The sequence below is a fragment of the Bison bison genome, unplaced genomic scaffold (assembly GCF_000754665.1).
Source record: "Bison bison bison isolate TAMUID 2011002044 unplaced genomic scaffold, Bison_UMD1.0 scf7180017864280, whole genome shotgun sequence".
NCBI lineage: Eukaryota > Metazoa > Chordata > Mammalia > Artiodactyla > Bovidae > Bison > Bison bison.
Window position 1 is genome coordinate 3,991,304 of NW_011494852.1, and position 11,817 is coordinate 4,003,120.

At 54.0% G+C, this 11,817-nt stretch overlaps 2 protein-coding genes across 2 annotated transcripts in view; both read left to right on the forward strand.

The window, feature by feature from the left end:
• The window catches only part of USF2 (upstream transcription factor 2, c-fos interacting), a 9,602-nt gene extending 5,986 nt beyond the window's left edge, over positions 1–3,616 (forward strand). The window contains exons 6-8 of the mRNA XM_010849293.1: positions 2,518–2,612; positions 2,755–2,883; positions 2,983–3,616. Coding sequence (XP_010847595.1) covers positions 2,518–2,612; positions 2,755–2,883; positions 2,983–3,072 — 314 coding nt within the window. The 3' untranslated portion in view covers positions 3,073–3,616. The remainder of the gene's footprint in view (positions 1–2,517; positions 2,613–2,754; positions 2,884–2,982) is intronic.
• A 2,631-nt stretch (positions 3,617–6,247) lies between these two features.
• On the forward strand, positions 6,248–7,744 carry HAMP (hepcidin antimicrobial peptide). The gene is made up of 3 exons (XM_010848996.1): positions 6,248–6,431; positions 7,375–7,434; positions 7,525–7,744. Exons 1-3 carry the CDS (start codon positions 6,345–6,347, stop codon positions 7,624–7,626), a joined length of 249 nt encoding a protein of 82 aa, XP_010847298.1. The 5' UTR covers positions 6,248–6,344; the 3' UTR covers positions 7,627–7,744.
• The last annotated feature ends 4,073 nt before the right edge of the window (positions 7,745–11,817 follow it).

Genomic DNA, 11,817 nt, shown 5'->3' on the forward strand with positions numbered 1-11,817 from the left:
GATTTTCTGTCTTCATTTTTTTGTCTACTTGTTTTGTCAGTTACTGAGGAGTGTTGATATCTCTAGTTATATTTGTGGATTTGCCCATTTCTCCCATCAGTCCTGGCAGATTTTGCTCTAAATTGTGTTTTAAATGTTGTATGGCTATGACTTAAGCCTTCTGAAGAACAGACATGGCCTTGGTTTTGACTGGTCTTCCTCCATTTCACTTGTGCCGAAGTGGTCTCCCCAAGCCACAGGCCTGACTACATGCCAAGAAGGGCCCCAGACTCGAGGGCCTAGACCCCTCGGGGAAGAGAACACAAGGTTCAGACCCACTGACAGGGCATTCAGGGCCTTCACAACCTATTTCTGCCACCCTTTCCGATCCCCTGCCCCAACTCCTTCGCCCACCAGAGTGTTTCCATGTCGCCTTTTCTGGGTTCATGATGCCTGTCTGCCCACTGTCCTTCCTCTCAGAAACCAGCCCCATCTTTCCGTTCTAAACCTTTCTCTGAAGAGACAGTCCACCCCACTCCACGCTGAAAGCAGTACTCCGCCCGGGCATTCCCCAGGCACTGGGCACTGTCTTCAGTTGTAACCCCCAGTCTGTGGTGTCAGTGTCTCCCATTCACGTGAATTTCACGTTGGTGCTGTGAGTGCTGGCACGACAGCGGTTGAGTCCGCCATGGACTGGCCTCCCAGAGTGCCCTGCACACAGTAGGGCAGGCAGTAAGTTTTGAAGAAGTGAATACGAGCCAGAGGTGTCCCTTACCCTCTGCCCGGCCCCCAGTGAGGAAGGGAGGAGTGGGCATGGGATGCGGCTGCAGCATGGGACCCAGGCTCAAGGATGTCAGACTGCAGGAGGGTAGCGAAGGGCAGCTGTCTGCTCGCGAGCTCCTCAGGTGGCACCTCAGAATGGATGTGGAGGCTGGGCCGGACTCTTAGCTCAGCTGCTGTTCGGGGCCACAGAGTCCCCAAAGACCGTAAGACATGACCGCCCTGACTGGGAAGGTTCACTCACCAGGGTAGTGATGGGGCACATGGCTGTGTACTCACTGACCCCAGGGCCAGGGTCAGGCGAAGCTCGATACCGGGCAGTATTCTTATCCCTGTGGTAAAGGGAGGTTGTGGGCAGCAAGAGAGGAGAATGAGGGAGGAAGCAAGTCCATGTGGGAGGGTGTTGTCACCCAGGCCAGAGTAGGGGCACTTGGAAGGACCGGTCAGCAGTGAGAGGACAAAAGCAAGTGCCAGGGGAAGACAGTCGGGTTTTCTTCTAGTGGCCAGGCACGTCCTTTGAGGGAACAGCTGGGTTGAGGGGCAGTGCTGGCCTCAGGAGGAGAGGGGGTCAAGGGCAGCCTTCTGGCCCACCCCACTTTTCTCACTCGCATCCCGACCCTCTCCCCCAGTTGCCCAAGCCTGAGAAAATACTCTCCTTTACCCTCCTTTCCAAATCCCACCCACAGTCTCCCCTTCCTATAGTGACCACCTGCATCTGTCCATGGACTGCCTTGGCAGGAGGGTGAGACTGTGGGGCCAACTGGGCTTTCTTGTGTGCCCCTAGCAGTGCCTCGTACTGTGCTTAGAAGGTGAGGAAAGGCTGGGACAGCTTTCTCAGTGAGCCCCAAACCAGGGGTCTCAGGCTGCAGTGCAGGCAGCCCCCAGGCAAGTCGTGACAGGCCACAGCAGAGATGCATACGAGCCCTGTCTGCAGGGGTCAGCTGCCACTCAACTCAGCAGACAGAGTGAGACAGAGCAGACAGAGTGTTATAAATCACACATCTGGACTTTCCAAGTAAAATCTGCCAGTAGCTTGTCAAACCTGGCCTTCAAGACAGGGTTCGTGGTGTTTCTGGGTGACCCAGTGCCCTGATGATGGGCCAGGCCCCTGAGAACTGCAGTGCCAGCTGGGGAAGCTGAGACTTGCTGCCAGGGCCATGGAGAAGGATTGTAAGTGGAGTGAGATGTGGTCAGACTGGGATTTTAATGATGAAGAGAAAAACAGAACTCTGGGGTCCAGAACTCGGGATACATGAGTACCGCCATGGAGAATCAAGTTCAGGGGCTGTGGGGACCAGAAAGGGTCATCCGGGTCCTGTGTAAAGGGGCTCTGGCCCCTTCTTGCCTCCCAGGGACATGTGCCCACTGTGCCACAACTCCTTTTTTCAAAAGAGGCCAGTTGTTATGTGAACTTTTCTAATTTTTAAATGTTGACTCAAATTTTTCAAAACCTGCTGGGTCAACCAACAGAACAAACCCCACAGCCCCTCAGCTGTCGATGCTGCGCTGAGGGTATATGTGGCACTTGAGGGTGGCACTTGAATTTCTCAGTTCCTATTGAGGAACCATGTGGAGCGGGCTAGAGCCAGCTGCCTGGGTTCAGGTCGGGCCCCTGCACTTGCTGGCCATGTGACCTTGGGCGGGCCCAGCTGTGCCTCGGCAGCCTCGGCTCTCGTGGCATCTGCCTCGGGAGGTAACTTGCCTGGGCATAGAGGGAGCACACTGGACACAGCCTTGTTCCTACTCTTTTCGCCGCAGTGGAGCGGAGGCGGAGGGACAAGATCAACAACTGGATCGTCCAGCTTTCAAAAATCATTCCAGATTGTAATGCAGATAATAGCAAGACGGGAGCGGTGAGTGTCCCCCTGGTCCCCCAGCCCCCTTGCAGAGAATCCGTCTTGAGTGCTGGGCGCAGGAGTTGTCTCGGGCTGAGACGACTGGTGGGCATTGGCTGCCAGGCAGTGCTCACTGATGCTCATGCCCACCACTCCCCAGAGTAAAGGAGGGATCCTGTCAAAGGCCTGCGACTACATCCGGGAGCTGCGCCAGACCAACCAGCGCATGCAGGAGACCTTCAAGGAGGCCGAGCGGCTGCAGATGGACAATGAGCTCCTGCGGCAACAGGTGAGCCACAGGGCTGGGAGGGCAGGGACGGGGGGCGCCCAGGAACCCCAGGACGCGGGGAGCCAGCTCTGGCTGCTTGTCCCCCGTCGTGTCTGGCAGATCGAGGAGCTGAAGAACGAGAACGCCGTGCTCCGCGCCCAGCTGCAGCAGCACAACCTGGAGATGGTGGGCGAGAGCGCCCGGCAGTGACACCACCTACCATGCGGCGGGGGCCGCCTCCGGGCCCCCACCGTCCCCTTCCCCAGCCCTTAGCACAGAGAGGGACAGACGCCCCTCCCCCAGCTGCGTTTTTTATAGTAGATTTTTAACAAAAAAATGGGGAGAAATAATGCATTTCTGTGGATAAGCGCCCACCGCCCTCCTCAACTTGGAAACCATATCTCCTCCCCCATTTGTCTGTCTCCCTTCTCCCGGCCCCCACTCAACCCGGCACTTCTGGTGGTCTCACCTGGAGGCCAGAGGGAGGAGGACAGAGCCCCTGCCACACCCCGCTGCCTCCTCGGACTCCCGAGGTACTGAGACCAGGGTGCTTAAGGGGAGGAGGGGGTCCTGCGGGGGGCCTGGACCCAAGCAGGGAGGCCACGTCCCACCCCACCTCTTGTTTCTGGAACCCTGCTCCCCTCTGGGTGTGTGAGTGTGTTCTAATTTTCTTTATGGAAAAAATGGACAAAAAAAATAGAGAGAGAGAGGTATTTAACTGCAATAAACTGGCCCCATGTGGCCCCGCCTTGTCTGTCTGTGTATTTGTCCATCTCAGATGTGGGGAGGGGGTCTGGGGTCTATGCAGGGCTCCCGGGGACAGGACCCCGCTCTTCTGTTCGTGGCTGAGTACCAGTCCCGGCCATCCCGCGCCACCCGGTACCCAGTCTGTTGGTTGTACAGATGGAGGAATTAAGGGATGAATAGTGTCTTTGAGGCCCCAGGTGGTGCATATGTGGTGTGGGGGGCAGGGGGAGCCAGGGTCAAGGATATGCCACATGTTTTTGGAGGAGAGGCTGGGGTCTTTCATGTCACCAGTTCCTAAAAACAGGACTATCTCCTGACTCTGCCCTTCTGGGCTAACGCCCTCCCCTCTGCACTAGCCAATGGTGGGGCCTGGCCTTGAGCCCCCCGCCCTCGGGGAGGGCAGATGGCCAGGAAGCCAGGCTTGGCCCGTCAGCCTGTCGCCTTGCACCGCGACTCTGGCGCCTGTGCTGTGACCCCTGCCCCTGGTTGATGATGAAACCTGGCCTGAGCTGAGATGATGCAGTGATGCCTGGGGGGTGCTGCTGTGTCTCCCTGTGGGTGAGCATGCAGCCCCCATGCAACTCCAGCCACTCCCAGAATCTAGGTCTGGTCACCTTGCTGAGCTCGCCACCCCGCACCCATCCCAGATATCCCCGGCTGCTTTCTTCCTTCCCTCTGAGAGCCCTGTCTCCTGTCCTGGCCATTTCTCTTTTGGAGAGTGAGGCTGTGTGCAGCTGGGGGAGCCTAACAGATGGCAGGAAACTTACTTCCCAGGGTCCCGTGTTTTCATGCTTTGCGAGTGGGCCTTGGCAGCAGTTCAGGGCCAGGAAGAAGAGTTCATTCCTTGGCAGCACCATCCCCAGGCTTGTAGGGTTGTCACTGGGTGGCCCAGGAGTGAGAGAGAGAAGACAGCCAAGGACCTATCTCTGAAGTCACGATCTGCTGTTCCCCTGGGCCGTGAGCACCCTAAGATGGTTCAGGTCATACGTGGCAATGAGATTGCCACAGCCAGGCATCCTTGGTTCAGCTCCTCTTCCATCGTATGCAGGAAGCCAGCCCTCCAAAGAAAAGCCTGATTTGTAGTGTTTGCCAATGTCTGTGGTGTAAGTACACCCACCAGTGGGGGTTTCAAGGTGCCAACATGATGTTCCCGACTGGAGTTGGGATGCACACAGTGTGCTCATTGAGCCAGTACAAGCATGGTCTAGCAGACCCACCATGCCCTCCTGTGTTTTCTGGAAGCAGGAAAGCCTGGTGCTGAGGACACAGGACTCAGGCTGGAGGCCCAGCTCTGCCTCTGGATGACCAAGCTTTGGCAATGTCTTAAATCTTTGCCTTCAGCTCCTCTCCCTAAACAGTGAAAAAGATGAGTCTCTGGACCTCCCTGATGGGAGTCCAGTGGTTAAGAATCCAACTGCCAATGCAGGGGACGTGGGTTTGATCCCCAGTCTGGGAAGAGTCCACAAGCCACGGGGTGACTTAGCCCATGCTCCATGACTACTGAGCCTGTGCGCTGCAACTACGGAAGCGCACACACTCCAGAGCCCCTGCTGTGTGACAAGAGAAGCCACCGCAACGAGAAGCCCAGGCACCGCAAGGAAGAGTAGCCCGTGTGCAGCAATGAAAGACCCCAGGGCAGCCATAAATAAATAAATAATAAATCTTTAGTTAAAAAGTCTTAGGTGGGCATGGTGGGCTCCTCTCCCAGGAGCAGGGTTTGGGAAGCCGGGGGGTCGGTGGCTGAGAAGGCAGCTAGGGCCCTGAAAGCAGAACAGAGCCCGGGATGGGGCAGGCAGGAGCTGCTCAGAGGCAAGGTCGCACGGGCTGAGTTAACACAGAAATGAGTCAGTGTATCTGTTGGCTTGTGAGGTCCAGTCATCGGGTGTTCGCTGTTACCGTCACCACTGTCCTTTTTGGCCAAAACTTCACAGGAACATTTCCCAGATCCACAGGGCCACGTCTTAAGGTTCTGACCCTTGAGAAACCCCACACGTGTGCTGGGGGCTCCTGTGGACATGAGCTCCTGCACATGGGCATCACGGTGTTCCCTCCCAGGAGCCAACCTCAATCCAGTGCCACTGTGGTTTACTGAGTGCCTGCTCTGCATTAAGTCCTATCCTAGAGAGTGGTGACCAAGCTGTGAACAAGGTAGTTGACAGAAGAATATTCTCATGGAGCTGACATCCTGGTCAGGGAATTAGTGAACTTAAAAACAAGGAAACACTTGTGTTTAGGAAATGCTGTTCATGAATAACATAAAAGATGGTGGGAGAGTGATGAGGGGCCCGGGAAGTGACAGCCATACTGCTTATGAATGACGAGGTCAGGAACCGTGTGAGGTGGAAGAAACCTTACTCCTGCTCTTCGATCCGTTCTACTGCAGGGGCAAAAGAGGGAATGTTTTTCCTGAAATCAACAAGGTGATGTCATGTCAGGGAAAGTGTCTCCCAGGTGGCTGACTAGAGGCGTGTGTCCGTGGTCGTGTCTGCCCCACCTCCTGGACACACCTCTGTCGGCTGAGGGTGACACAACCCTGTTCCCTGTCACCTCTGTTCCCGCTTATCTCTCCCGCCTTTTCGGCGCCACCACCTTCTTGGAAATGAGTCGGGCCAAAGGGGAGAGGGCTTCGCATCGCCGCCTCCCCCAGGAGGACCCATAAAAGCAACTGTAACTGGGCTCCCAGACACCAGAGCAGGTCCTAGACCTAACGGCAGGACGGCCAGACAGACGGCACAATGGCACTGAACACACAGATCCGGGCCACCTGCCTTCTGCTCCTTGTCCTGCTCAGCCTGACCAGCGGCTCCGTTCTCCCTCCCCAGGTGAGAGCCCACAGGGCCTGGGGCCCCGGAGGGCAGCCGGAATCGCTACGGCCCCTGGGAGACGACTGCGGAGGGCAGAGGGAGACCCCCAGCATGTGGGCAGAGCTCAGGGCAAGGGAAGGGGGGACAGACAGCTGTTCAGAGCACAGAGATGGGGTACTAAGCGGCAGGGTCTGGGAGCCCTGATCTAATTCCACAGTGATTTACTGAGTACCTGCTCAGCAGTAAGTCCTGTTCTAGACAGCGGTGACCAAGCTGTAATAGTCTCATGGAGCTTGAATATTCTCATGAATATTCTCATACATCCAGGGCAGGAAACCAGCCAATGAACTTAAAACAAGGAAATACTTGTGTTTAGGAAATGCTATTCCATGAATAACGTAAAAGATGGTGGGAGAGTAATGGTGGGGGTTGGCTATTTTGTGAGAAAATGTTATTTGACCTATTTGGGAGGATAAGAGAAGGGGGCAGCCAGCAGAGACCGAGGTGGGGGCAAGCACGGTGGACCCGAGGAGCAGAGGGCTGGGTGAGTGAAGGAGATGGTAATTGGGGATGAGACCAAGGGGTGGCCGTGCCAAGTCTTATAGGCAAGTGCAGAGGAAGCCCTGCAGGCTTGGGAAAAGGAGAAAGCTGAGATCTGACTGATAACACGTGGGGAATGGGTTGTGAGGGGCAAGATACAGGGTGGGGACAGGCCTCCAGGCCATGGAGGGTCCTATAGAAGAGTGAGCAGCTGCAGAGAGGGGAGGAGACAGATCTGGGATGTTTGCAGACAGGAGAACCGCCTGTGGGAAGGAGAGGAAAGGTCCGAACGAGAGGCCACTCCTGGGACTCCAGCTGGGCCAGGAGATGCCAACCCCTGGGGAGTCACTGCTCCGGGGAGCTAGACTGAGAGCTCTGCCAGTGCCCTGCCATCCTCAGTACCCCCTTTTGCTTTTCACAGACACGACAGCTCACAGACCTCCAAACCAAGGACACAGCTGGAGCAGCAGCTGGCTTGACGGTGAGAGCCCCTGGGACTCCCCTCTGAGCCTCGCCCGCCTTCCCGTGCCTGCGCCCCCTACGCCCAGCTCACTGCCCTTCCTTCCCACAGCCCGTGCTCCAGAGACGGAGACGAGACACCCACTTTCCCATCTGCATCTTCTGCTGTGGCTGCTGTCGTAAAGGCACGTGTGGGATGTGCTGCAGGACATAGACCACCCCCCCAAACCCCCGCCCTCCGTGCCCTCCTCCCTTATTTATTCCTGCTGCCCTCCAACACTCGATGAATAGTCTTGAAATAAAATGGCCGGTTCCAGCTCCTGTTTTCCAAACCAGAGTCTCTGTTGTCTTTGCTCGCTGCCCAGGTCTAGGCCAGAGGCTTGTCTTGGGCCCTGTCTCGGAGGGCCAGTCCTCCTCGGTGGGGTGTGCAGGGTCTGTGTGTACTGGGAGGTCGCAAGGAAGCTTGGTGAAGGATATGTTTTCTCTTCTTCCCCTACTTCAAAAGACCTTGAATTTACTTTGCAACAGCAGGGAGTGAAAGTTCAAGTTTCCTCTTTGGAATCTTCTTAAAAACGGGTAAATTCAGATCCCTAGCAAGGGTTCTCAGAGCAAGATCTGGGGACTCCTCCAGGGCCCCACAAAGTGGAGACAACTAAAGATGCTACCTATCTTTCTCACACTCATTCTCTTGAGAAGAGACTGTGGAGCTCTCCAAGATCAGACGAGATCGGGCGCCTTCAGGCTGATACGGCCTGAGACTGTGGAGCTCTCCAGAGGCTCCATGACATGTGTTGATCTTATCCTTCTGACAGCTAGCTGATGGTGTGCTCTGTGTCTTGTGCTTTAAAAATGTCCCAGTTTTGGGACTTCCCTGGTGATACAGTGGTTAAGAGTCTGCCCGCCAATCTGGGAGTCTCGGGCTCGATCCTTACTACAGGAACTGGGATCCCACATGCTGTGGGGCAACTAAGCCCAGGCTCCACAAGAAGAGAAGCCACGGCAATGAGAAGCCTGCACATCACAACTACAGAGTAGCCCCCGCTGGCTGCAAGTAGAGAAAGCTCACTCGTAGCAACGAAGAACCAGTGCAGCCAAAAAAATAATAAAAGATAAAAAATACCTAGTTTCAATTTCTAATAGATAAAGCAACTATAGCGATGACTCACGAGAACAAAAGGTTTTTGAAGTTCTCAACAAGTTTTCAGAGTATAAAGCGGTCCTGAGACCAAAAAGTTTGAGAAGCACTGTCCTTCAGGGAGCAGACAGGTGCAGTAAATGAGTGAGGCCTGACGGATTTGTTTCACAGGAGCGTCTTCAGTTGTATGCTCTCAGCTAGGACACGCTTGGCCTAGGACCCATAGGACAATACCATTCACCTCCACAGGGCTTGAATTTCCTCCCTTTCTTCTTGAAAACTGCATTCCTCTCAATTTATGTGATTTGCCCACTTTTGATAGAAGAGGAGATGCAAGATGCATTTCATTATCATCTTAGCCCGTGAGAGCACATCGGCGCTAGCACGATGATAAAGGGCCTCAGCCACTTGGCCTCAGAGTCGTGTAAAGATAGGGACTGGGGAGGCTGGGGGCCCCCTTCAACGAGGGCTGCCAGGCAGGGCTGCCGCACCCACTGGCAGGCCAAACATCACTAGAGCTACTTTTCAAAAGAAGGTGGCGATCCTTATTTTTATGTGAAATTTCCTGATTCCTAAAATCTTGGCAACTGATGAAAGGAATCCAATTTTTTAAAAATCAACACTCTGGGAGCCAAACTAAACCCAGCTGGGAGCCAGATTAGTTCTGCACACCATCAGCTTCTGCCTTGGAAGCCACAAGAGGCTCGTCGTCTGCCAGAAGTTTTCCTAAACAGAGATGGAAGGACAGGGAGAGGAAGAGCTGTGTGGGGAGCTTGGCCGCACCTCTCAGCTGTGGGATTTCTGAGGCGTCCTCGCCCCACTGTGAAACCCCACCTCCTCATCTGTAAAAGGAGAGAAGCTTCCGGAGTCCTCAATTCTTTGGACTGTCATGATGCTCAGCAACAGAAGAGTGTGAAGCGGTTTTGGAAACCGTCCAATGCCTCATCAACGGGAAGGATTCGTACTGACAGGAGGTGGAGGCCTCTCAGACTCTCCTCATAAATAAATACCCCGGAGGTGTGAAACTCGAAATTGCTGATTGCATTTGATGACACCAGAGCTTTTTGAAAGAATATTTATTTTTATTTATTTATTTGGCTGCACTGGGTGTTAACTGTGATATGCGGAATCTTTGTTGCAGCATGTGGGATCTAGCTCCCTGACCAGGAAGTGAACCTGGGCCCCCTGTATCGGGAGCAAAGAGTCTTAGCCACAGGACCACCAGGGTCATCCCCACACCAGTGCTCTTCTCTCAGCTTAGCCAGTCCTCCAGGTGGTCCTAGTGATGGGAAGCAGAGGTACCCAAACATCAGTGTGCACCCGAATCTCCCAGAAGGCCTAGTGAAAGGCAGACTTGGCAAGTCCAGGGTGGGGCCCTGGAATGAGCATTTCTAACAAGCTCCCAGCTGATACCGCTGCTGCTGGCCTGGGGGCCACACTTCGAAGACTCCTGTTGTTGGCTGACAGCAGAGAGCGCCTCTGGGTTAGACTAAGCACCTGCTCCCAGTCAAGAGCACGTGGACCAAGGGGGTGCAAGGGCTTGATTCTGTCCTAAAATGAGTTTTGCTCAGTCTGTACAGTGTTTTAGGTAAAAATTGGGCAAATACCTAAAGACTGAGATATTTCACATAGAAATCTGAACTCTTGCTGTTACAGACTGAACTAGGTCCGTCTGAAATTTATATGCTGGGGTTTCCCTGGCAGGGCTTTCCTGGTGGCTCAGATGATACAGAGAATCTGCCTGCCATGCGGGAGACCTGGGTTCAATCCCTGGGTTGGGAAGATCCCCTGGAGAAGGGAATGGCTACCCACTCCAGTATTCTGGCCTGGAGAATTCCATGGACTGTATAGTCCATGGGGTCGCAAAGAGTCGGACACGACTGAGTGACTTTCACTCTTTGGCAGTCTGGTAGTTAGAACTCAATTCAGTGCTTTCACTGCTGGGGCCTGGGTTCAACCCTTGGTTGGGAAACTAAGATCTTGCAAGCCATGTGGCCAATAAATAAATTAATTAATTAAATGTAAATGTTGGCATCTTAACCCCCAATGCAATTCTGTGACCTTATTTGGTGATAAGGTCTCTCTTTTTTTTTTTTTTCTTTTGATTGCTTGGCTCAATATGTGGGGTCTTAGTTCCTGCACCAGGGATCAATCTTAATCACTAGACCATCAGGGATGTCCTTTGATAGAGTCTTTACAAGGATAATCACATTAAAATGAGGTCATTAGGTGGGTCCTAATCCAGTAGCTTTGTTGTGCTAATAAAAAGTGGAAATTTGGACACAGAGACCCACATATAGGAGAACACCATGTGGATGTGGAGACCTCTAGTCTCCAGCATCATGAGACAATTTGTTGCTGTTGTTCAGTGCTAAGTCGTGTCTGATTCTGGCTTCCCTCTCCTTCACTATCTTCTGGAGTTTGCTCAAACTCATGTCCACTGAGTTAGTGATGCCATCCAATCATCTCATCCTCTGTTATCCCCTTCTCATCCTGCCCAATCTTTCCCAGCATCAGGGTCTTTTCCAGTGAGATGGCTCTTTAGCATCAATGGCCAAAGTATTGGAGCTTCAGCATCAGTCCTTCCAATGAACACCCAGGACTGATCTTCTTTAGGATGGACTGGTTGGATCTCCTTGCAGTCCAAGGGACTCTCAAGAGTCTTCTCCAACACACAGTTCAAAAGCATCAGTCTTTTGGCGCTTAGCCTTCTTTATGGTCCAACTCTCACATCCGTACATGACTACTGGTGAAACCATAGCCATGAGACAATAAACTCTATTTTTTAAGCCACCTGATTTATGAGGCTTTGTCACAATCACCCTAGCAAACCTGCCTTTCCTGGAAAGACCTGGTGATTGGGCAGCACTGGTAGATGGATCTGAGTGGCACCTCACCTTTCTGCGGGCACAGGCTCTCAGGTCCCTGAGTCCTCCAGTGGGCTGGGGACCCGGGTGCAGATCTCAGCAATAGCACCCCCTGTGGGACACACTCACCTGTGCAGCCCGCCCCCAGGGACAGCCTTCGGTTCACCCCCAGAGAGATGGTGGACCCCTCAAACTAGATACACAACTCCAACACGGCTGGTGTTGATGTGGAAGGCTGTGACATCTGAGTCCTCCAAGATCTCCGTGTCCTCCCCCAAAGCCCACGCACCAGGTCCCTCTCTTCTCTGGGACCCAGGCGTACAGGCCCCACCCCAATCTCAATGGGCCTTTGTCCCTGCCTGGGAAAGGCACGGGCAGAGTCTGACATCATGAAGCCTGAGGT

Bases quoted from the DNA above. Each gene is read 5' to 3' on its own strand.
- HAMP (XM_010848996.1), top strand. From the start codon at position 6,345: ATGGCACTGAACACACAGATCCGGGCCACCTGCCTTCTGCTCCTTGTC. The intron at 6,432-7,374 runs GTGAGAGCCCAC...TGCTTTTCACAG, and splicing joins GCTCCGTTCTCCCTCCCCAG to ACACGACAGCTCACAGACCT. The intron at 7,435-7,524 runs GTGAGAGCCCCT...TCCTTCCCACAG, and splicing joins GAGCAGCAGCTGGCTTGACG to CCCGTGCTCCAGAGACGGAG.